Source organism: Oncorhynchus mykiss, unplaced genomic scaffold (assembly GCF_057628025.1).
Source record: "Oncorhynchus mykiss isolate SJ-2025 unplaced genomic scaffold, ASM5762802v1 scaffold96, whole genome shotgun sequence".
NCBI lineage: Eukaryota > Metazoa > Chordata > Actinopteri > Salmoniformes > Salmonidae > Oncorhynchus > Oncorhynchus mykiss.
This window is the reverse complement of record NW_028322095.1, coordinates 642501-668275: the sequence shown is the minus strand read 5'-3', so window position 1 is coordinate 668275 and position 25775 is coordinate 642501. Positions and strand designations below refer to the sequence as shown.

At 46.1% G+C, this 25775-nt stretch overlaps 3 protein-coding genes across 52 annotated transcripts in view; 1 reads left to right on the top strand and 2 right to left on the bottom strand.

The window, feature by feature from the left end:
- The window catches only part of LOC110499727 (protein PHTF2), a 105148-nt gene extending 101012 nt beyond the window's left edge, over positions 1-4136 (bottom strand). For 26 of the 50 annotated variants that reach the window (XM_090228669.1, XM_090228671.1, XM_090228675.1 and 23 more), the window contains exon 1: positions 3925-4090. The gene's annotated coding sequence lies outside the window, so the exon portion shown is untranslated. Of the gene's footprint in view, positions 1-3924 lie in introns of all 50 variants that reach the window. The other 24 variants (XM_090228668.1, XM_090228670.1, XM_090228674.1 and 21 more) reach the window with 3 other exon arrangements.
- A 4350-nt stretch (positions 4137-8486) lies between these two features.
- LOC118942874 (transmembrane protein 60) lies at positions 8487-10272 on the top strand. The gene is made up of 2 exons (XM_036956853.2): positions 8487-8667; positions 9079-10272. The coding sequence occupies exon 2, from the start codon at positions 9137-9139 to the stop codon at positions 9536-9538; it is 402 nt and encodes a 133-aa protein (XP_036812748.1). The 5' UTR covers positions 8487-8667; positions 9079-9136; the 3' UTR covers positions 9539-10272.
- Positions 10273-11533: 1261 nt separating this feature from the next.
- LOC149970075 (lysine-specific demethylase RSBN1L-like) overlaps positions 11534-25775 on the bottom strand; it is an 87536-nt gene continuing 73294 nt past the window's right edge. Inside the window, exons 6-8 of the mRNA XM_090228664.1 lie at positions 19411-19578; positions 19147-19255; positions 11534-13682 (exon numbers count right to left, since the gene is read on the bottom strand). Coding sequence (XP_090084790.1) covers positions 12330-13682; positions 19147-19255; positions 19411-19578 — 1630 coding nt within the window. The 3' untranslated portion in view covers positions 11534-12329. The remainder of the gene's footprint in view (positions 13683-19146; positions 19256-19410; positions 19579-25775) is intronic.

The following is a 25775-nucleotide window of genomic DNA, read 5'->3' as shown; positions in this document are numbered from 1 at the left end:
GCGCCATACTCAGATTATTGCTTGGTATGCTTTTTCCGTAAAGTTTTTGAAATCTGACACAGAGGTTGCATTAAGGAGAAGTTTATCTAAAGTTCCATCTATAATAGTTGTATCTCTTATCAATGTTTATTATGAGTATTTCTGTAAATTGATGTGGCTCTCTGCAAAATCACTGCATGTTTTGGAACTACTGAACACAACACGCCAATGTAAAATGAGATTTTTGGATATAAATATGCACTTTATCAAACAAAACATACATGTATTGTGTAACATGAAGTCCTATGAGTGTCATCTGAGGAAGATCATCAAATGTTAGTGATGGATTTTATCTATATTTCAGCTTTTTGTGACTCCTCTCTTTGGCTGGAAAAATGGCTGTGTTTTTCTGTGACTTGGTGGTGACCTAACAATCGTTTGTGGAGCTTTCGCTGTTTAGCCTTTTTGAAATCAGACACTGTGGCTGGATTAACGAAAATTGTATCTTTAAAATGGTGCCTAATACTTGTATGTTTGAGAAATTAGATTTATGAGATTTCTGTTGTTTGAATATGGCGCCCTGCAATTTCATTGGCTGTTGGCGAGGGGTTCCGCTAGCGGTTAACTAGTGAATAAGGTAAGTTTAATGCTAGCTAGCAACTTACCTTGGATCCTTGCTGCACTCGCGGAACAGGTGGTCAACTGTCACGAGAATTTCTATCCCAATGTTCTAATTGAACTATTTTATAGCTTTGACCAATTCCCAGAGGTTGTAAGGCTCTGGTTAATGAAGAATTAGACAAAGTCCCAGTCTGCAATAGATCAATACTTTATTCAGAGAGCGCTCTGACTTCAAAATGAGAACACAATCTTTTTATAGCACACACACACAAATGAACTCACATCAGTAGAAACTCCACCTCTCTTTAGGTGGGCTGTATTTTTCCTGTAAAGTTCACATACATTGTTTATCACCCTATTGCAACATGTTCCATCATCTTCTGCAAGCCGTTTCTAACAGTTGCTCTCCTCCCTAAGGTGGGGAGGCCTCTTTGCAGTTATTAGTTTCACCGTTATCACAAGTCGACAGTTCAGTTGTCCTTGAATGTCTCAACTATACCCTGCTCATACTGCGAAATAGTAACACAATGGCATAGTCTTAAAAAAGTCTAGTCACACACATTATTGGATTATGACTCTAACACATTTCATACAATTATATGGTTTCAGGGTGGAATACTTTAGTCATTATCTTAAACATACAAATTAATCTATTATCAACCTGCCACGCAGTCTCCTCGTGGAGTGCAATATCATCGGCCATAATCGGCATCCAAAAATTCCAATTACCAATTGATATGAAAACCTGAAATCGGCTCTAATTAATCAGTCGACCTCTAGTAGTGAATTCGATTCCCAGGACCACCCATACGTAAAATGTATGCACGTACAACTGTAAGTCACTTTAGATAAAAGTATCCTCTACATCAGGCCTCCCCTACGTCAGGCCTGCACCAAGTCAGGCCTCCCCTACGTCAGGCCTCCCCTGCGCCAGGCCTCCCCTGCGCCAGGCCTCCCCTGCGCCAGGCCTCCCCTGCGCCAGGCCTCCCCTGCGCCAGGCCTCCCCTGCGTCAGGCCTCCCCTGCGTCAGGCCTGCTCCAAGTCAGGCCTCCCCTACATCAGGCCTCCCCTACGTCAGGCCTCCCCTGCGTCAGGCCTCCCCTGCGCCAGGCCTCCCCTGCGTCAGGCCTGCTCCACATGGTATATATTATTATATAGTTATGAGCAGCTAGATAGACTCACTAGCCTACACCCAAAAGAATATGAAAAAAAGTTACTGTGTCCTTTTTAATGAATAATAGATGACATTGAAGACTGCATTACATTTCAAGTTGAACCATCTTAACAATGTGCTCCTTGTCACTCATTTATACCAAACACGAATAATGAAGTTGACAAGAGCACAAACAGATCTGGGACCAGGCTATAGAAGGAGACAACAGGTCTGGGACCAGGCTATAGAAGAAGACAACAGGTCTGGGACCAGGCTATAGAAGGAGACAACAGGTCTGGGACCAGGCTATAGAAGAGACAACAGATCTGGGACCAGGCTATAGAAGGAGACAACAGATCTGGGACCAGGCTATAGAAGAAGACAACAGGTCTGGGACCAGGCTATAGAAGGAGACAACAGGTCTGGGACCAGGCTATAGAAGAGACAACAGATCTGGGACCAGGCTATAGAAGGAGACAACAGATCTGGGACCAGGCTATAGAAGGAGACAACAGATCTGGGACCAGGCTATAGAAGGAGACAACAGATCTGGGACCAGGCTATAGAAGGAGACAACAGATCTGGGACCAGGCTATAGAAGAAGACAACAGGTCTGGGACCAGGCTATAGAAGGAGACAACAGGTCTGGGACCAGGCTATAGAAGAGACAACAGATCTGGGACCAGGCTATAGAAGAAGACAACAGATCTGGGACCAGGCTATAGAAGGAGACAACAGATCTGGGACCAGGCTATAGAAGGAGACAACAGATCTGGGACCAGGCTATAGAAGGAGACAACAGATCTGGGACCAGGCTATAGAAGGAGACAACAGATCTGGGACCAGGCTATAGAAGAGACAACAGGTCTGGGACCAGGCTATAGAAGGAGACAACAGATCTGGGACCAGGCTATAGAAGAAACAACAGATCTGAAACCTACCAATGTACTACTAGGCTACCCCAAACACATCACTATAACGTTAGTCATCATCACCTAACAAGGATCCACCAGTGTGGATGTACATGTGATGTACACAGAATGTCTATTGTTAGTCTACAGTGTCTGTGGTGATTTGTCTCTACTACAGATCTGCATTTGTCAACATGATAAAGAGTTGGTGTTGGCTATGCAAATAGCCAGTGGCACATCATGTTCCTCAACTAGCTCCTTCCACTTGATTGACTGTATCTATATGGCTGCGTTCACACAGGCAAACCAATTATGATATTTTTCCCACTAATTGGTCTTCGGTAACCCTGTCTTTGGATAGTCCATCTGTATATGCTCTACGGGCTATCAGTAACATTTAAACTAACTATCTACTAAACCTGAACTTAACCCTTATTCTAAACCTAACCATAACCCTGATCCTAAACCTAACCCTTATTCTAAACCTAACCATTACCCTAATCCTAAACCTAACCCTTATTCTAAACCTTCTCAAACAAATGCTTATCAACAGATAGCTTGTTGATAGTAATGACCATCTGTAAACCATCTACAGATGGACTATCCAGACTATCCAAATAATGTGTGACCTGGTCATTGACTTTGTCCCCAATACTTGAAAAGGCACCGAGCAAACTAGATGAAGTGATGATAAACATCTTAGTAACACAACTCTATTACTGTATTATGAGCTAGCTGTGTGTGTATCGTGCCATGGGCATTACTGCGGTGGGATTGATGACTAGCTGGCTGTATTGAGCTGTGTAGGGGGGGTCGGACGGTAGAGGAGGGGAGACAGTAATGCATATTGAAGGCCCTGGAGGGGGTCAACATCTGATCTCAGCTGGGCCCAATCTCAGATGCAGCCAGTTGTTCATTGAGGCGAGACATCCATGGGTCTGTCTGGTTAACTAAACATGTGTTACTAACAGACTTTCTAAATCTGTGTCAATTCTCTCACTCAAACTCTTTCTCTCCAAGTCTCCACTCTTTGGGCTCAAGTGGATCACATTCTAAACGTTACGGATCCTGGCATGCGTTTGTAAATCATTACATACTTTTGTAATCTGTCAATCGATACAATAATAAACTAGCTAGCTGGATGATTTAGTGTTTTCAAACAATGCTCAAATCCGCTAGCTCACGTTTAGCATTGATGACTCAAAATAGCTGGCTGGTGACATGCAATCAAATGAAAATAATGCACGTCTCGTTTCTTACCTCGTTGACTCCGGTTGCTGCAGACCGGTGATTTTATGAATATTAGGACGTTATCTATATGATAGTCTTCGATTCACAGTTTCGCTGATTTTGATGTGATCTATTTTCCCTTTCTCTCCCTGACCTCCAATCCGTTTACTGTATAAATACATCCAGCTTGTCTTGCATCAAGCCGACGTGAACGGTGTATGTGCGCAACCTAGTTTATGGCCAACCATGCATCCTATCAGTCAAGCATCATTCTCAGCTTCTGTTACACATCATGGACGACACGCATTGCCCATTTAAACGCACAATACGTTCATTTTAATAAGATAACAACAATAAAGATAAAGATGTGAGTGTATACAGTGTCATTTCCTATAGTGCCTCATTATTTGACATGATGAGACTTTCCCGAGTCTCCTCTGGTGGTGAGTTATAGTTAGTTACCTGGTTGCCAGTCTTTTTTTAGCTAACATTCCGTTCCTTGTAGAACAAAAACCATGTCATTTATTTGATTTATTTAACCTTTATTTTATCAGGGAGTCATACCAAGACCATGGTCTCGTTTACAGATGAGCTCTAAAATTACATACATCACAAAGAATACACACCTCAAAATATAAATACAAAATGCAAGCAGAACGAAAAACATGGTCATAAAAAACCAAGACATGAATCAGTAATGAGGTCATGTACCGAAGAACCTCCAAAGGAGTGGAACGTTAGCGACTGGCAACCAGTCTAAGTTATAGTTACTACCATACAAAAAAACAACTTCATAGAGCTTTACTGACCTCTAGCGGTGGTATAGCTGAAATGTCGCTATTTATTAAGCCAAGGCAGCAGCTACTCTTCCTGGGGTCCAACAAAATGAAGGCAACATTACAATACATTCATAACAGATTTCACAACATATTAAGTTTGTGCTTTCAGGCCTCTACTCTACTACCACATATCTATAACACAAAATACATGTGTACATGTGTGCATATGGTGCGTATCACATCAAATCAAATTGTATTTGTCACATGCACCGAATACAACAGGTGTAGTAGACCTTACAGTGAACTGCTGAATACAACAGGTGTAGTAGACCTTACAGTGAAATGCTGAATACAGCAGGTGTAGTAGACCTTACAGTGAACTGCTGAATACAACAGGTGTAGTAGACCTTACAGTGAAATGCTGAATACAACAGGTGTAGTAGACCTTACAGTGAAATGCTGAATACAACAGGTGTAGTAGACCTTACAGTGAACTGCTGAATACAACAGGTGTAGTAGACCTTACAGTGAACTGCTGAATACAACAGGTGTAGTAGACCTTACAGTGAAATGCTGAATACAACAGGTGTAGTAGACCTTACAGTGAAATGCTGAATACAACAGGTGTAGTAGACCTTACAGTGAACTGCTGAATACAACAGGTGTAGTAGACCTCACAGTGAAATGCTGAATACAACAGGTGTAGTAGACCTTACAGTGAACTGCTGAATACAACAGGTGTAGTAGACCTTACAGTGAACTGCTGAATACAACAGGTGTAGTAGACCTTACAGTGAAATGCTGAATACAACAGGTGTAGTAGACCTCACAGTGAACTGCTGAATACAACAGGTGTAGTAGACCTTACAGTGAACTGCTGAATACAACAGGTGTAGTAGACCTTACAGTGAACTGCTGAATACAACAGGTGTAGTAGACCTTACAGTGAACTGCTGAATACAACAGGTGTAGTAGACCTTACAGTGAAATGCTGAATACAACAGGTGTAGTAGACCTCACAGTGAACTGCTGAATACAACAGGTGTAGTAGACCTTACAGTGAACTGCTGAATACAACAGGTGTAGTAGACCTTACAGTGAAATGCCGAATACAACAGGTGTAGTAGACCTTACAGTGAACTGCTGAATACAACAGGTGTAGTAGACCTTACAGTGAACTGCTGAATACAACAGGTGTAGTAGACCTTACAGTGAAATGCTGAATACAACAGGTGTAGTAGACCTCACAGTGAACTGCTGAATACAACAGGTGTAGTAGACCTTACAGTGAACTGCTGAATACAACAGGTGTAGTAGACCTTACAGTGAACTGCTGAATACAACAGGTGTAGTAGACCTTACAGTGAAATGCTGAATACAACAGGTGTAGTAGACCTCACAGTGAAATGCTGAATACAACAGGTGTAGTAGACCTTACAGTGAACTGCTGAATACAACAGGTGTAGTAGACCTTACAGTGAACTGCTGAATACAACAGGTGTAGTAGACCTTACAGTGAACTGCTGAATACAACAGGTGTAGTAGACCTTACAGTGAACTGCTGAATACAACAGGTGTAGTAGACCTTACAGTGAAATGCTGAATACAACAGGTGTAGTAGACCTTACAGTGAAATGCTGAATACAACAGGTGTAGTAGACCTTACAGTGAAATGCTGAATACAACAGGTGTATTAGACCTCACAGTGAACTGCTGAATACAACAGGTGTAGTAGACCTTACAGTGAAATGCTGAATACAACAGGTGTATTAGACCTCACAGTGAAATGCTGAATACAAAAGGTGTAGTAGACCTTACAGTGAAATGCTGAATACAACAGGTGTAGTAGACCTTACAGTGAACTGCTTACTTACAAGCCCTTAACCAACAATGCATTTTTAAGAAAATACCTTAAAAAGTAAGAGATAAGAATAACAAATAATTAAAAATCAGCAGTAAATAACATTATCGAGGCTATATACAGGAGGTACCAGTACATATCAATAGTGGGGCTATATACAGGAGGTACCAGTACATATCAATAGTGGGGCTATATACAGGAGGTACCAGTACATATCAATAGTGGGGCTATATACAGGAGGTACCAGTACATATCAATAGTGGGGCTATATACAGGAGGTACCAGTGCATATCAATAGTGGGGCTATATACAGGAGGTACCGGCACCGGTGTCGAGGTAATGGAGGTAATTATGTAGAGGTAGGTAGAGTTATTAAAGTGTCTATGCATAGATTATAACAGAGAGTAGCAGCAGTGTAGAAGAGGGGGGGGGGGGGGGGGCAACACAAATAGTCTTGGTAGACATTTGATTAGCTGGGCAGGAGTCTTATGGCTTGGGGGTAGAAGCTGTTTAGAAGCCTCTTGGACCCAGACTTGGCGCTCCGGTACTGCTTGCCATGCAGTAGCACAGAGAACAGTCTATGACAAGGGTGGCTGGAGTCTTTGACAATTTTTAGGGTCTTCCTCTGACAACGCCTGATATATAGGTCCTGGATGGCAAGAAGCTTGGCCCCAGTGATGTACTGGGCCGTACGCACTACCCTCTGTAGTGCCTTGCGGTCGGGGGCCGAGCAGTGTCCATACCAGGCAGTGATGCAACCAGTTCTCGATGGTGCATCTGTAAAACCTTTTGAGGATCTGAGGACCCATGCCAAATATTTTCAGTCTCCTGAGGGGCAATATGTTTTGTCGTGCCCTCTTCACGACTGTCTTGGTGTGTTTGGACCATGTTAGTTTGTTGGTGATGTGGCCCCCACGAACTTGAAGCTCTCAACCTGCTCCACTACAGCCCCATCGATGAGAATGGGGGTGTGCTCGGACCTTCTTTTCCTGCAGTCCACAATCATCTCCTTTGTCTTGATCACATTGAGGGAGAGATTGTTGTCCTGGCACCACACGGCCAGGTCTCTGACCTCCTCCCTATGTGCTGTCTCATGGTTGTTGGTGATCAGGCACTGTTGTGTCAGCAGCAAACTTAATGATGGTGTTGGAGTCATGCCTGACCGTGCAGTCATGAGTGAACAGGGAGTACAGGAGGGGACTGAGCACGAACCCCTGAGGGGCCCCAGTGTTGAGGATCAGTGTGGCGGAAGTGTTGTTACCTACCCTTACCACCTGGGGGCGGCCCGTCAGGAAGTCCAGGATCCAGTTGCAGAGGGAGGTGTTTAAGTCCCATGGTCCTTGGCTTAGTGATGAGCTTTGAGGGCACTATGGTGTTGAATGCTGAGCTGCAGTCAATGAATATCATTCTCACATAGGGGTTCCTTTTGTCCAGGTGGGAAAGGACAATGTGGAGCGCAATAGAGATTGCATCATCTGCGTATGTTATCGTGTGTTTGCATGCATGTGTCTATGTTTGTGTTGCTTCACAGTACCTGCTGTTCCATAAGGAATTGTATTTTTTATCTAATTTTACTTCTGGCATGAGTTACTTGATGTGGAATAGAGTTCCATGTAGTTATGGCTCTATGTAGTACTGTGCGCCTCACATAGTCTGCTCTGGACTTGGGGATTGTGAAAAGACCTCTGGTGGCATGTCCGAGCTATGTGCCAGTAGTTCAAACAGACAGCTCGGTGCATTCAACATGTCACAATACCTCTCACAAATACAAGTACAGTCTGAAACTAACAGCAGCTCTGCGTTGTGTTGCTGTCTTTTATTTATAAAATCTGCTGGGGATATTCTTTAGGAACTTTACGGTAAAGGCCCTGTATCCTCAAATACGGGATATCGTGATTGACATTACATTGGTCCAATAGTTGGAACGATCATTTTATCAATAACCAATAGGTATTTATGTTGGGCGGGATCTTACCTTGCGTGCAAGTAAAGGGAAAAAATCAGAAATCAGCCGTTCAAACTAGCTAATATTTACGAACGGTCATGTAGCTAATATTGATGATGGATTATCGAAAATTATTTAACGGTGGATACGGAGACAGAAACTCTGATCATCACTAAACACAACATCAGGTAGGTTGCTGCAACGCGTTGTGGTGTTTGCTAGAATTACTAACGTTAGCTATTTTAGCAAACGCCAGTTAACTTTAGCGAGCTAACTAGCCATTCTGAAAATGTAGATGTTTATCTGTTTTGCAAATAATGTTAGCTTATTAGCTAAACATTTCTATTTAAAAAATGTCACGCTAGTTAGTTTGCTATATGACATTTCTAAGTAACGTTAGGTGCAACTAGCTGCAGCTGTGTTAAAATAAGGTTCCAGTTGTGACGGTATTCTTCGGCCTCGCAGAAGAACTTGTCATTAGTGACATTGTAAATGTGTGGGTCTGACTGTATCTAGACAGCTAGCTAACTCGTGTGTGCCGTTTGAATGCACAATAAAGGTGCATCATGGCTGTATTCTCTCTGACCCTTTCTTCCCAGGGACCGGCAACCTCTATTTCCACTGTAGGGGTACTACCAGTGTACCTGTGGGGCCACCATGTCTCTTGCTCAGAGAGTCCTCCTCACCTGGATCTTCACCCTGGCCTTCCTCATCATGCTCGTCCTCAAACTAGATGGCAAAGTCCACTGGAACTGGTTCCTCACCTTTCTACCCGTATGGATCTTCGACGGCATCCTCCTCCTCATGTTACTCGTCAAGATGGTCGCCAGGTGTAAAGCGGGACACGACCCTCGTAACGGCTCCCAGGACCTGAAGAAGAAGGCCTGGTACCTGGCGTCCATGCTGCTGAAGCTGGGCTTCTGTCTGACGCTGTGCGCCCGGCTGGAGAAGCTTACCCATATCAAGCTCACCTTTGTGTGTATTCCTCTGTGGTGCATGTTGCTGGGAGCCATGGTGGAGCTGGGCTATAACATCTTCCCCGAGAGGAGAGAGGCATGAGCGATGGATTGAGGAGAATGGAAAGGAGGAGGCTCTTCAGAGAAGGCTGGAAGGAACACACACAAACCTAATTCTTTAGTGTGGTTATTTCAGCTGTTTGCGAAATCACAAACTCTCCTTCGTTATGACATGAAGTGTTATCCCGTTGACCAAGCTTTGCTCTCGTGCCAACAGTACTGCTTATCAGAGAACAGATCAGAGACTGTGCCTTCAGGAGGTTATAAAACGGATGTAAATGGTACAGGTCATGTAGATGTCAGATAAACTAATACAATCTAGCAAAGACATGTCACATTGCTAGCTAAGGATTTCCAGACATTTTCCTTGACGTCAGCATCTTTTGTGTTGTAAAATCTTTCATACTTTGTGGAACGACAAATGATTGTCGTAGTGTTTGGAAGACGGGGCTCTTCCTATGTAAAGCCATTCAGTTTAAATGTGATCTACCTGTAGTGTTTGGAAGACGGGGCTCTTCCTATGTAAAGCCATTCAGTGTTTTGTGCCATTCAGTTAAAATGGGATCTACCTGTAGTGTTTGGAAGACGGGGCTCTTCCTATGTAAAGCCATTCAGTGTTTTGTGCCATTCAGTTAAAATGGGATCTACCTGTAGTGGTACTGTCTCCATTTAATTTTCACCATTTGAATAGTTGATTTTGACATCAATCTGCATATAATTTATTATTTTCCTTTCAGTATTGTGTGAATAAATGGATGTCACTGTTCCAAACTAAAACATGTTCTGATTTTGTTTATGGTGCCTTGTGAGCTGTTGACTCCAGCATCAGAATAGATGAGCAGGCAAGTCTCAATGCACTACCAGTCGTATTGGATAGATGGCAGTAGCAGCACGGTAGACTAATGTTGGCCTACTTGTGTTCAATGCAATCCTCGACAGTGCAATAATCAGTTGTAATACTAGGCTGTATCAAAGAACTTTACAACTTGCACAGACTGAACAGCCTCATTCCATGTACTCTCAGTTCAGTAAATGTGTACTACTAACATAAAATGTCTCTCAACCATGATGCATTTGGGGGGGGGGGTTATTTATCCCTCACTCTGAAAGGAGACTGAATGTGTTCTCCGTGCCTGCCCTTTTTTTTAAAGGACACATTTGTCCTGACATTCACACACACATGCATAAACATCTTCCTCCACGGTCTGTGTGTCAGGGCTACACTCTCCCATTGGGCTGCCTCCCAACCCCTCTCCTCAGGTCCTTCTGTATGCCACACCCTCTTTGGATAGCCCCATAGGGCTCTGGTCAACAGTAGTGCACTATAGAAAACAGGGTGCCGTTTGGGACACACCCTGTGACTGGACCAAGAGTTTGAGGCTCGCCCATCACACTAATCTGACATTCAAACCATGTGGGGCCAGGGCAGTCTGTCATAGCTTCTAGCGAGGTCTCTGTTGGGCTTGTACTGCTACTGCACATTCTGATCAGCAGCTCTTCTGTGTTTCATTTCCCAGCGCGCCACGGCTATAATCTCACATACCAGAACTGCTGAGCTCATCGCCGCTGAGTGCAGTGTGTGGGCGGCTTGCATAACACACACAGACAGAAGTAGCAGAGGCCAGAAAGGTAATCCTGCAGATCACACACTGAACTGTCTCCACGCAGACATTCATCTTATTGGAGATTGTTGTGCAGAAATAAATTGCCTGTTTCAGATGAGTGGCAAGTTGAATCCCAAATATACACACTTCTTGACTTGAGCCCAACACGTCTCTATTGCACAATGATATCAGTTGAAGTTGGAACCTAAAAGGCCATGATGTCAGATATGAACCATTGATCTACTGTGTGTCTGTTGGAGCCCCATGATCAAACATCACTCATAACATTAACCTTTTTTTCAATTTTCACCTAAAATGACCCAAATCTAACTGCCTGTAGAACAGGACCTCTCGATACATTCAAGAGCTCCATCTGGTGTCCAATGTAGCCCCATGATCACCACTGTAGCCCCATGATCAAACAACATCACTCGTAACGTTAACCTTTATTAAGAGCTCCATATTTATGTAGAAATCACACTACAAGTTTTTCTCCTTACAAAAAGTTATTTACACTACAGTGCTGACAATTAAAATCGAACAGAAAATTATGAAAACTAAAAAGCTTCCTTGATATAAATAAGCCTCTGAGGGGGAACAGAAAAAAGCCTGGAGTAAAGCCTTTAAAATAATGTCTCATCATCTTACAAAAAATATATATATGTTAATGTCAGCTCTAATAATAATCCATCTATAACCTAAAACTAAAATATATTATTTAAGAACCTGTATGTTTGTCAGACCTGCAGAGTACCAGTGCTTCTGGCCCTAAGTGCTTTGACAGTTCACAGATATTAGCCTGAGTCCCAGATCAGTTTATGCGTTCTTGCCAAGCCAACTCCTACTGTACGGTCAACAAGGAGACAAGACAATACAAACTGATCTGGGACCAGGCTACACAGTTATGGACAGGCACTGAGGAATGTTACATTTGCAATGTATTCATTCGGTAACAGAACAGAGCAAGTGTGCATCCTAAAGGGTACCCTATGTCCAATCTAGTGCACTACTTTTGATCAGATCTCTCTCCTATGGGCCCTGGTCACAAAGTAGATCCCTATATAGGGAATAGGGCACCATTTAGGATGCAGGCCCAACAGAGCTTTACGTGTCCCTTAGAATACATCACACACCGTGCTGATATCATGGTTTAATGTCTGTCTTCTCCTTCCTTTAGATGGGATTAAAACAGAACCCCGAAGAGCCATTTTAAAACACTATGTACAAAGATCAGTAGAAACAGTCTTTCTGGTGCTGCTCATGCAGGTGGTGTTTAAAGGAGAGGGAGGAGCGGTGCGGGGGGCCAGGAGGCCGTGTTTCCGGGGGGGTGACTGGGGCCTTTGTGTAAAGAGAAGTGTCTTTGTCCTGGGGTTTGTCCGGTCTGGGCTGGGGTTGGGCCCGGACCTGGGGTGTAGGGGTCCTGCTCTCTGTGTGGCTGGAGGCCAGGCTTGAAGAAGATAGAAGGGGTGCAGGGGAGGGCGTCAAAAAGGGGATAGGGGTGTGGGTAAGGACAGGGGTATGGGTAAGGGTATGGGTAAGGGTGTGGGTAAGGGTGTGGGTAAGGATAGGGGTGTGGGTAAGGATAGGGATATGGGTAGGGGTGTGGGTAAGGATAGGGGTGTGGTTAAGGACAGGGGTGTGGGTAAGGGTAGGGGTATGGGTAGGGGTGTGGGTAAGGGTAGGGGTGTGGGTAAGGATAGGGATAGGGGTAGGGGTGTGGGTAAGGATAGGGATATGGGTAGGGGTGTGGGTAAGGACAGGGGTGTGGCAGGGTTTGCGTGAGGGAGAGGGACAGGGGGTACGAGTGGAAGCCGGGCTGGGTTTGAAGGGGGGAGAGGGACTGGGGGTACGAGTGGAAGCCGGGCTGGGTTTGAAGGGGGGAGAGGGACTGGGGGTACGAGTGGAAGCCGGGCTGGGTTTGAAGGGGGGAGAGTGTGTAGAAGTGGGACTAGATTTGGGAGAGGGGGTACAAGAGGATGACGGACTGGGTTTGGGAGAGGATGGGGGGGTGGAGGTGGGGGAGGGTTTGAGTGAGGAAGACAAGGAAGAGTGTGTGGTAGTGGTTTGATATAATTCTGAGTGATGGTGGTGGTGGTAGTAGTGGGGATGATGGTGATGTGATTTGGGCTTGGTGTCCTGGAAAGAGGATTTGGAGGGAGTTAGGGGGGTGATGGGAGTTGGTAGGGGGGCGATGGGTGAGGTGACAGAGGGCTTGGGCAGCCTTATATCCGCAGGTTGAGGTTCCACTTTGACCTCCGGGTGGGCAGTGTCTCTGTCTGTGGGGGGTTTGGGGTCCGTGAGAGGAGCTGTGGTCCCTCCCATCAAGGCATCCCCAAACTGCTCCTGTTTGACTCGTAGCGTCGACACGTCCACCTTCCTCTCCTCCTCGGCCGGAGGCTCTTGGTGGTATTGTTTTAAGCGGATGTGCCATGCCAGGCTGCAGACAGCAGAGACCGTCTTGAACTGATGAACCACACTACGAGGGATGTAGTAGATGTCGTTGTCGTACAGCTGGATACGGGCGTAGCGGATCCCCTCGCGTCTCAGCTGGTTCAGCTTAGCGTCGTCCACCCACTGCACACACTGAGGGAGAGAGAGAGAGAGAGAGAGTTAAGACAGTGTACTGGAGGAGAAGATCCACTGAGCTGTTCCCATATTGTTCTAAACCAGGGGAGTAGTTGAATCACTAGTGCTGAAGGATCCAGCTCTGGGTTGAACATGTGTAAAGCAAACGCAGAAGGATGCTGTGAAATCACCTCTCAGCTGCTCCTAACTAAAACAAAACGGCAGCTTAAGAGACACTAATGGAGGACAGGCCCTGAGACCTCCTGGAGGGTCTCTTTAATGGAGGACAAGCCCTGAGCACTCCTGGAGGGTCTCTTTAATGGAGGACAGGCCCTGAGCACTCCTGGAGGGTCTCTTTAATGGAGGACAGGCCCTGAGCCCTCCTGGAGGGTCTCTTTAATGGAGGACAGGCCCTGAGCACTCCTGGAGGGTCTCTTTAATGGAGGACAGGCCCTGAGCCCTCCTGGAGGGTCTCTTTAATGGAGGACAGGCCCTGAGCCCCCCTGGAGGGTCTCTTTAATGGAGGACAGGCCCTGAGCCCCCCTGGAGGGTCTCTTTAATGGAGGACAGGCCCTGAGCCCCCCTGGAGGGATTTATAGCCAGTAATCTAAAATAATTCATAGATTTGAAACAAACAAAAAAACTTTGTCATAGAATGACAATAGTAATATGAGTTGAAAGGAGAGTTCCTAGCGAGTTCAGGAAGCCAAGCTAGGAGCTCTGAGACGTTCACATGGATGGAGGCAGAAGGTTTGATCAAGAGAGAAAACATGCTCATTTTCTCCAACACTAAAACATACAAACATGTTTTTCACAGTTATAAGGAAGGTGAAATCTTAGTCATTTTTATCATTTGATTATACTATATTTAGAAAGCATATATATATTACAAGCCTTATTCATAGTTTTGTTGAATAGGAAATATGTTATATTTGTTGTATAAATACGTTATATTTGTACTGTGTACTTGAACTTGTGTCATCACAAGTGCCGCCACCTCAGCCATTTAAAACTGTTTTTACCGTAAAGGTGAGATATGAACCTTTCCTGGAGTATGCAGCATTACTAGTCATTGTTTCTGGCCCTGTCATGATAAATCATTACTTTAGGGATTACATAGATGACATTTACCTGGTTAATGTAAGACCTGAACCCTCCTGGAGGATCACTTTAATGTAAGACCTGAACCCTCCTGGAGGATCACTTTAATGTAGGACAGGACCTGAACCCTCCTGGAGGATCACTTTAATGTAGGCCCTGAACCATCCTGGAGGATCACTTTAATGTAGGACAGGACCTGAACCCTCCTGGAGGATCACTTTAATGTAGGACAGGCCCTGAACCCTCCTGGAGGATCACTTTAATGTAGGACAGGCCCTGAACCCTCCTGGAGGATCACTTTAATGTAGGACAGGCCCTGAACCCTCCTGGAGGATCACTTTAATGTAGGCCCTGAACCCTCCTGGAGGATCACTTTAATGTAGGACCTGAACCCTCCTGGAGGATCACTTTAATGTAGGCCCTGAACCCTCCTGGAGGATCACTTTAATGTAGGCCCTGAGCCCTCCTGGAGGATCACTTTAATGTAGGCCCTGAACCCTCCTGGAGGATCACTTTAATGTAGGCCCTGAACCCTCCTGGAGGATAACTTTAATGTAGGCCCTGAGCCCTCCTGGAGGATCACTTTAATGTAGGCCCTGAACCCTCCTGGAGGATCACTTTAATGTAGGCCCTGAACCCTCCTGGAGGATCACTTTAATGTAGGCCCTGAACCCTCCTGGAGGATCACTTTAATGTAGGACAGGCCCTGAACCCTCCTGGAGGATCACTTTAATGTAGGCCCTGAACCCTCCTGGAGGATCACTTTAATGTAGGCCCTGAACCCTCCTGGAGGATCACTTTAATGTAGGACAGGCCCTGAACCCTCCTGGAGGATCACTTTAATGTAGGCCCTGAACCCTCCTGGAGGATTACTTTAATGTAGGACAGGCCCTGAACCCTCCTGGAGGATCACTTTAATGTAGGCCCTGAACCCTCCTGGAGGATCACTTTAATGTAGGACAAGCCTTGAACCTTCCTGGAGGGTCTCTGTTGGAGACAGCACAGTGTAGTGCCACATCTAGCCAGAGGGTGGCAGTACAGTGCATAGGGCTGTGGATAAGCTACCTTGTTTCATGCAATATCAAATCAAATGTTTTGTCACATGAGCTAAATACAACAGGTGTAGATCTTACAGTGAAATGCTTACTTACAAGCCCTGAACCAACAATGCAGTTAAGAAAAATAAGAAATAAAAGTAACTAATAATTAAAGAGCAGCAGTAAAATAACAGTAGCGAGGCAATATACAAGGGGTAGCGGTACAGAGTCAATCTACCGGGGCACCGGTTAGTCGAGGTAATTGAGGTAATATGTACATTAGGGTAGAGTTATTAAAGTGCATAGACCACAGAGTAGCAGCAGCGTAAAAGAAGGAGGGGGGGGGGGCAAGCAAGTAGTCTGGGTAGACATTTGATTAGCTGTCCAGTAGTCTTATGGCTTGGGGGTAGAAGCTGTTTAGAAGCCTCTTGGACCTAGACTTGGCGCTCCGGTACCGCTTGCCGTGTAGTGGCAGAGAGAACAGTCTATGACTAGGGTGGCCAGAGTCTGACATGTTTTAGGGCCTTCCTCTGACACCGCCTGGTATAGAGATCCTGGATGGCAGAAAGCTTGGCCTCAGTGATGTACTGGGCCGTACGCGCCACCCTCTGTGATGCCTTGCGATCGGAGGCCGAGTAGTTGCCGTACCAGGCAGTGATGTAACCAGTCAGGATGCTCCCGATTCTCCTTTTCCTGTAGTCCACAATCATCTCTTTAGTCTTGATCACATTGAGGGAGAGGTTTTTGTCCTGGCACCACATGGCCAGGTCTCTTACCTCCTCCCTATGTGCTGTCTCATGGTTGTTGGTGATCAGGCCTACCACTGATGTGTCATCAGCAAACTTAATGATGGAGTTGGAGTCGTGCCTGACCCGTGCAGTCATGAGTGAACAGGGAGTACAGGAGGGGACTGAGAACGCACCCCTGAGTGGCTCCCGTGTTGAGGATCAGCGTGACGGATGTGTTGTTACCTACCCTTACCACCTTGGGGTGGCCCGTCAGGAAGTCCAGGATCCAGTTGCAGAGGGAGGTGTTTAGACCCAGGGTCCTTAGCTTAGTGATGAGCTTTGAGGGCACTATGGTGTTGAACACAGAATGAATAGCATTCTCACATAGGTGTTCCTTTTGTCCAGGTGGGAAAGGGCAGTGTGGAGTGCAATAGAGATTGCATCATCTGTGGATCTGTTGGGGCGGTATGCAAATTGGAGTGGTTCTAGGGTTTCTGGTGAGTGCTACGGATCGGTAGTCATTTTGGCAGGTTACCTTAGTGTTCTTGGGCACAGGGACTATGGTGGTCTGCTTGAAACAGACTCAGACAGGGAGAGGTTGAAAATGTCAGTGAAGACACTTGACAGTTGGTCAGCGCAAGCTCGGAGTACACGTCCTGGTAATCCGTCTGGCCCTGCGGCCTTGTGAATGTTGATCTGTTTAAAGGTCTTACTCACATCGGCTGCGGAAAGCGTGATCACACAATCGTCTGGAACAGCTGATGCTCTCATGCATGTTTCAGTGTTACTTGCGTTGAAGCGAGTATAGAAGTAATTTAGCTTGTCTGGTAGGCTCGTGTTACTGGGCAGCTCGTGTCTGTGCTTCCCTTTGTAGTCTGTAATAGTTTGCAAGCCCTCATCCAACGAGAGTCGGAGCTGGCGTAGTACGATTCGATCTTAGTCCTGTATTGATGCTTTGCCTGTTTGATGGTTCGTCAGAGGGCATAGCGGGATTACTTATAAGGTTCCGGGTTAGAGTCTTCTGGTTGTGGTATGTGCGTACAGTCACTGTAGGGATAACGTCATCGATGCACTTATTAATGAAACCAGTGACTGATGTGGTGTCCTCAATGCCATCGGAAGAATCCAGGAACATATTCCAGTCTGTGTTAGCAAAACAGTCCTGTAGTTTAGGATCTGCTTCATCTAACCACTTTTTTATTGACCGAGTCACTGGTGCTTCCTGCTTTCATTTTCGCTTGTAAGCAGGAATCAGGAGGATAGAATTATGGTCAGATTTGCCAAATGGAGGGCGAGGGAGAGCTTTGAACGCGTCTCTGTGTGTGGAGAAAAGGTGGTCTAGAGTTTTTTTTACCCTCTAGTTGAACGTTTAACATGCTGATAGAAATTTGGTCAAACGGATTTAAATTTTCCTGCATTAAAGTCCCCGGCCACTAGGAGCGCCGCCTCTGGTTGAGCGTTTTCCTGTTTGCTTATGGCGGTATACAGCTCATTGAGTGCAGTCTTAGTGCTAGCATCGTTCTGTGGTGGTATGTAAACAGCTACGAAAAATACAGATAAAACTCTCTAGGTAGATAGTGTGGTCTACAGCTTATCATGAGATACTCTACTTCAGGCAAGCAAAACATCAAGACTTCCTTAGATATTGTGCCTTAGGTATTGTTTACAAATATACATTGTTACCAGAGGCTGTTGTTCTATCCCGCTGATAGTGTATAACCCACCAGCTGTATGTTATTCATGTCGTTCATGTCGTTCAGCCACAACTCAGTGAAACATAAGATATTACAGTTTTTAATGTCCTCCTGGTAGGATTTACGTGCTTTTTAGTTCATCCTATTTATTATCCAGCGATTGTATGTTGGCCAGTAGTACGGATGGCGGATGGCAAAGGCAGATCCTCAGAAGGCATCTTCACTAGAGGTCGACTGATTCATCGGAAAGGCCGATTAATTAAGGCCGATTTCAAGTTTTCATAACAATCGGTAATCGGCATTTTTGGACACCGATTATGGCCGATTACATTGGAATCCACGAGGAGACTGCGTGGCAGGCTGACTACCTGAGTGCAGCAAGGAGCCAAGGTAAGTTGCTAGCTAGCATTAAACTTTAAAAAAACAATCAATCTGGGCAAATATTGCACTTTTATTTTCTTCTCCAACACTTTGTTTTTGCATTATTTAAACCAAATTGAACATGTTTAATTTATTTAAGACTAAATTGATTTTATTGAATTATTACAAATAAATAATACATAAATAAATAATATTTTTATATATAAATAAATCGTCCGATTAATCGGTACCAGCTTTTTTGGTCCTCCAATAACTGGTATTCGTGTTGAAAAATCATAATCGGTCAACCTCTAATCTCCACCAGGCATCTACACAAGTCATCCGACTCATTAAAGAAATGTTCTTCATCAAGTTCGAAGTGAGTAATCGCTGTTCTGTTTTCCAGAAGCTTTCAGTCATAAGAGACAGAATAAGTTACAAAAAAATGCAAGAAAAAAACAAACAAAATAGCCCAGTTGTTTAAGAGCCCATGAAACAGCAGCCATGGTCTCCGCTGCCATCTTAACTAATAGAAACGAGGTAGAAGACAGGTGCAGCTCACCTGGGACAGAGGTGGTTCGTGCAGGTCCAGTTGTAACCTCTGGACTACATTAGGGAAGTCTCCAGCATGGAAACAGATCACGTCTTTGGTAACGCGAGGGGGCTCCGCGCTACAGAGACAGAGAGATTATAACCATTTATTTCCAATCAGATTATGCAGCGGTCTTGTAACGGATTAGTTGGACGATTGTTGGATACTAAATACAGCCTCAATAATATCTAAAGATAATACATGATCATATATCCGGGTGTTAAAACCACCCACCTCTCTCCACAGCGCACGGCCTTGAGCACCCCTACAGCGGCGGTGGTCTGCCTCTCGAAGCCCTGTCCGATGTGGTCAGCGTGGGCCCGCGTCCGGTCCTCGAACAGCATCTCACGAGGCTCGCTGGCCCGACGTAGGTACTGCAGGTTCTTGATCTCATTGGTTGACCTGGAGGAGGAGAGGACATTGACATTAACACAAACTTCTATAGCAGGCGGCCATAATAAGACCAAAATAATCAATCAATCAATCAATCAATTACTATATGATACTATATAACATATTTTTTTTTATCCTGATCCAGCATCCTGCCTCTGGAGAGCTAGTCTAGGATATCCCTGACCTTGTAGCTTAGTAAGCTGTCTGGTCCCAGAGACCACCGGAGAGCCGGAAGCAAGCTGTCTGATTCTAGAGACCACCGGAGAGCCGTAAGTAAGCTGTCTGGTCCCAGAGATCACCGGAGAGCCGGAAGTAAGCTGTCTGGTTCTAGAGACCACCAGAGAGCCGGAAGCAAGCTGTCTGATTCTAGGGACCACCGGAGAGCCGGAAGTAAGCTGTCTGGTTCTAGAGACCACCGGAGAGCCGGAAGTAAGCTGTCTGGTTCTAGAGACCACTGGAGAGCCGGAAGTAAGCTGTCTGGTTCTAGAGACCACTGGAGAGCCGGAAGTAAGCTGTCTGGTCCCAGAGATCACCGGAGAGCCGGAAGTAAGCTGTCTGGTTCTAGGGACCACCGGAGAGCCGTAAGTAAGCTGTCTGGTCCCAGAGATCACCGGAGAGCCGTAAGTAAGCTGTCTGGTTCTAGAGACCACCAGAGAGCCGGAAGTAAGCTGTCTGGTTCTAGGGACCACCGGAGAGCCGTAAGTAAGCTGTCTGGTCCCAGAGATCACCGGAGAGCCGTAAGTAAGCTGTCTGGTTCTAGAGACCACCAGAGAGCCGGAAGTAAGCTGTCTGATTCTAGGGACCACCGGAGAGCCGTAAGTAAGCTGTCTGGTCCCAGAGATCACCGGAGAGCCGTAAGTAAGCTGTCTGGTTCTAGAGACCACCAGAGAGCCGGAAGTAAGCTGTCTGGTCCCAGAGATCACCGGAGAGCCGTAAGTAAGCTGTCTGGTTCTAGAGACCACCAGAGAGCCGGAAGTAAGCTGTCTGGTTCTAGAGACCACCAGAGAGCCGGAAGTAAGCTGTCTGGTTCTAGAGACCACCGGAGAGCCGGAAGTAAGCTGTCTGGTTCTAGAGACCACTGGAGAGCCGGAAGTAAGCTGTCTGGTTCTAGAGACCACTGGAGAGCCGGAAGTAAGCTGTCTGGTCCCAGAGATCACCGGAGAGCCGGAAGTAAGCTGTCTGGTTCTAGAGACCACTGGAGAGCCGGAAGTAAGCTGTCTGGTTCTAGAGACCACTGGAGAGCCGGAAGTAAGCTGTCTGGTTCTAGAGACCACCGGAGAGCCGGAAGTAAGCTGTCTGGTTCTAGAGACCACCGGAGAGCCGGAAGTAAGCTGTCTGGTCCCAGAGACCACCGGAGAGCCGGAAGTAAGCTGTCTGGTTCTAGAGACCACTGGAGAGCCGGAAGTAAGCTGTCTCCCCAGTAAAGCACATTAACACCTGATTCAACAAATTTAATGGAATCAATGGAACGGAGTCAAACGTTGTTTCCATGTGTTGGATGTGTTTGATACCATTCCACTGATTCCATTCCAGCCATTACAATGAGCCTGCCGTCCTATTGCTCCTCCCACCAGCCTCCTCTGAAGCCCACACACACTGCAGCGCTCCAGAACTAGGAATATACCGCAATGTCCTACAGCGCCACATTCAGGAGCGACCCTACAGCGAGACACCCATGAGCGACCCCACAGCGCCAGTGTTTAGTCAGAGAGAGGGGTAACACAGCCAGTGTTTAGTCAGAGAGAGGGGTAACACCGCCAGTGTTTAGTCAGAGAGAGGGGTAACACAGCTAGTGTTTAGTCAGAGAGAGGGGTAACACAGCCAGTGTTTAGTCAGAGAGAGGGGTAACACAGCCAGTGTTTAGTCAGAGAGAGGGGTAACACAGCCAGTGTTTAGTCAGAGAGAGGGGTAACACAGCCAGTGTTTAGTCAGAGAGAGGGGTAACACCGCCAGTGTTTAATCAGAGAGAGGGGTAACACAGCCAGTGTTTAGTCGGAGAGAGGTAACACAGCCAGTGTTTAGTCAGAGAGAGGGGTAACACAGCCAGTGTTTAGTCAGAGAGAGGGGTAACACAGCCAGTGTTTAATCAGAGAGAGGGGTAACACAGCCAGTGTTTAGTCAGAGAGAGGGGTAACACAGCCAGTGTTTAGTCAGAGAGAGGGGTAACACAGCCAGTGTTTAGTCAGAGAGAGGTAACACAGCCAGTGTTTAGTCAGAGAGAGGGGTAACACAGCCAGTGTTTAGTCAGAGGGGTAACACAGCCAGTGTTTAGTCAGAGAGAGGGGTAACACAGCCAGTGTTTAATCAGAGAGGGGTAACACAGCCAGTGTTTAGTCAGAGAGAGGGGTAACACAGCCAGTGTTTAATCAGAGAGGGGTAACACAGCCAGTGTTTAGTCAGAGAGGGGTAACACAGCCAGTGTTTAGTCAGAGAGAGGGGTAACACAGCCAGTGTTTAGTCAGAGAGGGGTAACACAGCCAGTGTTTAATCAGAGAGAGGGGTAACACAGCCAGTGTTTAGTCAGAGAGAGGGGTAACACAGCCAGTGTTTAGTCAGAGAGAGGGGTAACACAGCCAGTGTTTAGTCAGAGAGAGGGGTAACACAGCCAGTGTTTAGTCAGAGAGAGGGGTAACACAGCCAGTGTTTAGTCAGAGAGAGGGGTAACACAGCCAGTGTTTAGTCAGAGAGAGGGGTAACACCGCCAGTGTTTAATCAGAGAGAGGGGTAACACAGCCAGTGTTTAGTCAGAGAGAGGGGTAACACAGCCAGTGTTTAATCAGAGAGAGGGGTAACACAGCCAGTGTTTAGTCAGAGAGAGGGGTAACACAGCCAGTGTTTAGTCAGAGAGAGGGGTAACACAGCCAGTGTTTAGTCAGAGAGAGGGGTAACACCGCCAGTGTTTAATCAGAGAGAGGGGTAACACAGCCAGTGTTTAGTCAGAGAGAGGGGTAACACAGCCAGTGTTTAATCAGAGAGAGGGGTAACACAGCCAGTGTAAAGGCAGAGAGAGGGGTAACACAGCCAGTGTTTAATCAGAGAGAGGGGTAACACAGCCAGTGTTTAATCAGAGAGAGGGGTAACACAGCCAGTGTAAAGGCAGAGAGAGGGGTAACACAGCCAGTGTTTAATCAGAGAGAGGGGTAACACAGCCAGTGTTTAATCAGAGAGAGGGGTAACACAGCCAGTGTTTAATCAGAGAGAGGGGTAACACAGCCAGTGTTTAATCAGAGAGAGGGGTAACACAGCCAGTGTTTAATCAGAGAGAGGGGTAACACAGCCAGTGTTTAGTCAGAGAGGGGTAACACAGCCAGTGTAAAGGCAGAGAGAGAGGTAACACAGCCAGTGTAAAGGCAGAGAGAGGGGTAACACAGCCAGTGTTTAGTCAGAGAGGGGTAACACAGCCAGTGTTTAGTCAGAGAGAGGGGTAACACAGCCAGTGTTTAATCAGAGAGAGGGGTAACACAGCCAGTGTTTAGTCAGAGAGAGGGGTAACACAGCCAGTGTTTAATCAGAGAGAGGGGTAACACCGCCAGTGTTTAATCAGAGAGAGGGGTAACACAGCCAGTGTTTAGTCAGAGAGAGGGGTAACACAGCCAGTGTAAAGGCAGAGAGAGGGGTAACACAGCCAGTGTTTAATCAGAGAGAGGGGTAACACAGCCAGTGTTTAATCAGAGAGAGGGGTAACACAGCCAGTGTTTAATCAGAGAGAGGGGTAACACAGCCAGTGTAAAGGCAGAGAGAGGGGTAACACAGCCAGTGTTTAATCAGAGAGAGGGGTAACACAGCCAGTGTAAAGGCAGAGAGAGGGGTAACACAGCCAGTGTTTAATCAGAGAGAGGGGTAACACAGCCAGTGTTTAATCAGAGAGAGGGGTAACACAGCCAGTGTAAAGGCAGAGAGAGGGGTAACACAGCCAGTGTTTAATCAGAGAGAGGGGTAACACAGCCAGTGTAAAGGCAGAGAGAGGGGTAACACAGCCAGTGTTTAATCAGAGAGAGGGGTAACACAGCCAGTGTAAAGGCAGAGAGAGGGGTAACACAGCCAGTGTTTAATCAGAGAGAGGGGTAACACAGCCAGTGTAAAGGCAGAGAGAGGGGTAACACAGCCAGTGTTTAGTCAGAGAGAGGGGTAACACAGCCAGTGTAAAGGCAGTGTGAGTACATCCTCACATTTAACATTCATTACACTAGAGAACATCACGGGGTGAAACAACCAACGAGGAGATAGTGCCTGTGTCCCAAATCACACCATATTCCCTATATCGTGCCCTACAGTAGTGTACTGTATAGGGGTTAGTGTGCCATTTGTGATGTAACCCGAGCACTGTTTAGTATGCAGAAGTAGGACAGGACTTCTACCTGCCTGGATGAAGTAATACATGTAAAGCTGAGACCCAGAGAAAAGGTTTCAACAGGAGAAACAGACAGCACTCTGGGGAGGGAGAAGAGGGGGAGGGAAAGAGATAGAGAGGGACGGAGGGGGAGGGAGGAAGAGGGAGGGGGCTCCTGTGGCTGAAGCGATTGGCCACGGCTATTTGGTCATACTGTTCAGTCAGGAGAGAGAGTAGTCTCTGTACTACAGTATCTATTTATTTTATTTAACCAGGCAAGTCAGTTAAGAACTAATTCTTGTTTACAATGACGGCCTACTGGGGAACAGTGGGTTAACTGCCTTGTTCAGGGGAACAGTGGGTTAACTGCCTTGTTCAGGGGAACAGTGGGTTAACTGCCTTGTTCAGGGGAACAGTGGGTTAAACTGCCTTGTTCAGGGGAACAGTGGGTTAACTGCCTTGTTCAGGGGAACAGTGGGTTAACTGCCTTGTTCAGGGGAACAGTGGGTTAACTGCCTTGTTCAGGGGAACAGTGGGTTAACTGCCTTGTTCAGGGGAACAGTGGGTTAACTGCCTTGTTCAGGGGAACAGTGGGTTAACTGCCTTGTTCAGGGGAACAGTGGGTTAAACTGCCTTGTTCAGGGGAACAGTGGGTTAACTGCCTTGTTCAGGGGAACAGTGGGTTAACTGCCTTGTTCAGAGGAACAGTGGGTTAACTGCCTTGTTCAGAGGAACAGTGGGTTAACTGCCTTGTTCAGGGGAACAGTGGGTTAACTGCCTTGTTCAGGGGAACAGTGGGTTAACTGCCTTGTTCAGAGGAACAGTGGGTTAACTGCCTTGTTCAGGGGAACAGTGGGTTAACTGCCTTGTTCAGGGGAACAGTGGGTTAACTGCCTTGTTCAGGGGAACAGTGGGTTAACTGCCTTGTTCAGGGGAACAGTGGGTTAACAGCCTTGTTCAGGGGAACAGTGGGTTAACTGCCTTGTTCAGGGGAACAGTGGGTTAACAGCCTTGTTGAGGGGAACAGTGGGTTAACAGCCTTGTTCAGGGGCAGAACAACAGACTTTTACCTTGTCAGCTCGGGGATTTAGATCTTGCAACCTTTCGGTTACAAGTCCAACGCTCTAACCACTATGCTACCTGCCGCCCCATCTATGAGGACAGACAGTGAGGTACTAGTCACTACACTACAGTATCTATGAGGACAGACAGTGAAGTACTAGTCACTGTACTACAGTATCTATGAGGACAGACAGTGAGGTACTAGTCACTGTACTACAGTATCTATGAGGACAGACAGTGAGGTATGAGGACAGACAGTGAGGTACTAGTCACTGTACTACAGTATCTATGAGGACAGACAGTGAGGTTCTAGTCACTATACTACAGTATCTATGAGGACAGACAGTGAGGTTCTAGTCACTATACTACAGTATCTATGAGGACAGACAGTGAGGTATGAGGACAGACAGTGAGGTACAAGTCACTATACTACAGTATCTAAGGAGACAGACAGTGAGGTACTAGTCACTGTACTACAGTATCTATGGGGACAGACAGTGAGGTACTAGTGAAGGTGACGAAGTCAACTTGGTGAGACTTATTACATGGCAAGGTGAGGGTGGAAACTGAGAAGGCAGACAGAGTGAAAACTCAGTAATTTACTCACAGAAATCTGCTATAGCTGTTTTGGGTCAGAAAGTGAAGTGTTATTTTTCCACTACTTGGTCAAGTGGCTATATTAATATATATATTAATCTATATATATATATATATATTAATGTCTGTCTCTGTCTTTCACAGTTCCCATGCCTGTGTACAGTATGACCCATAAACCATGTCTGTCTCGGTCTTTCACAGTTCCATGCCTGTGTAC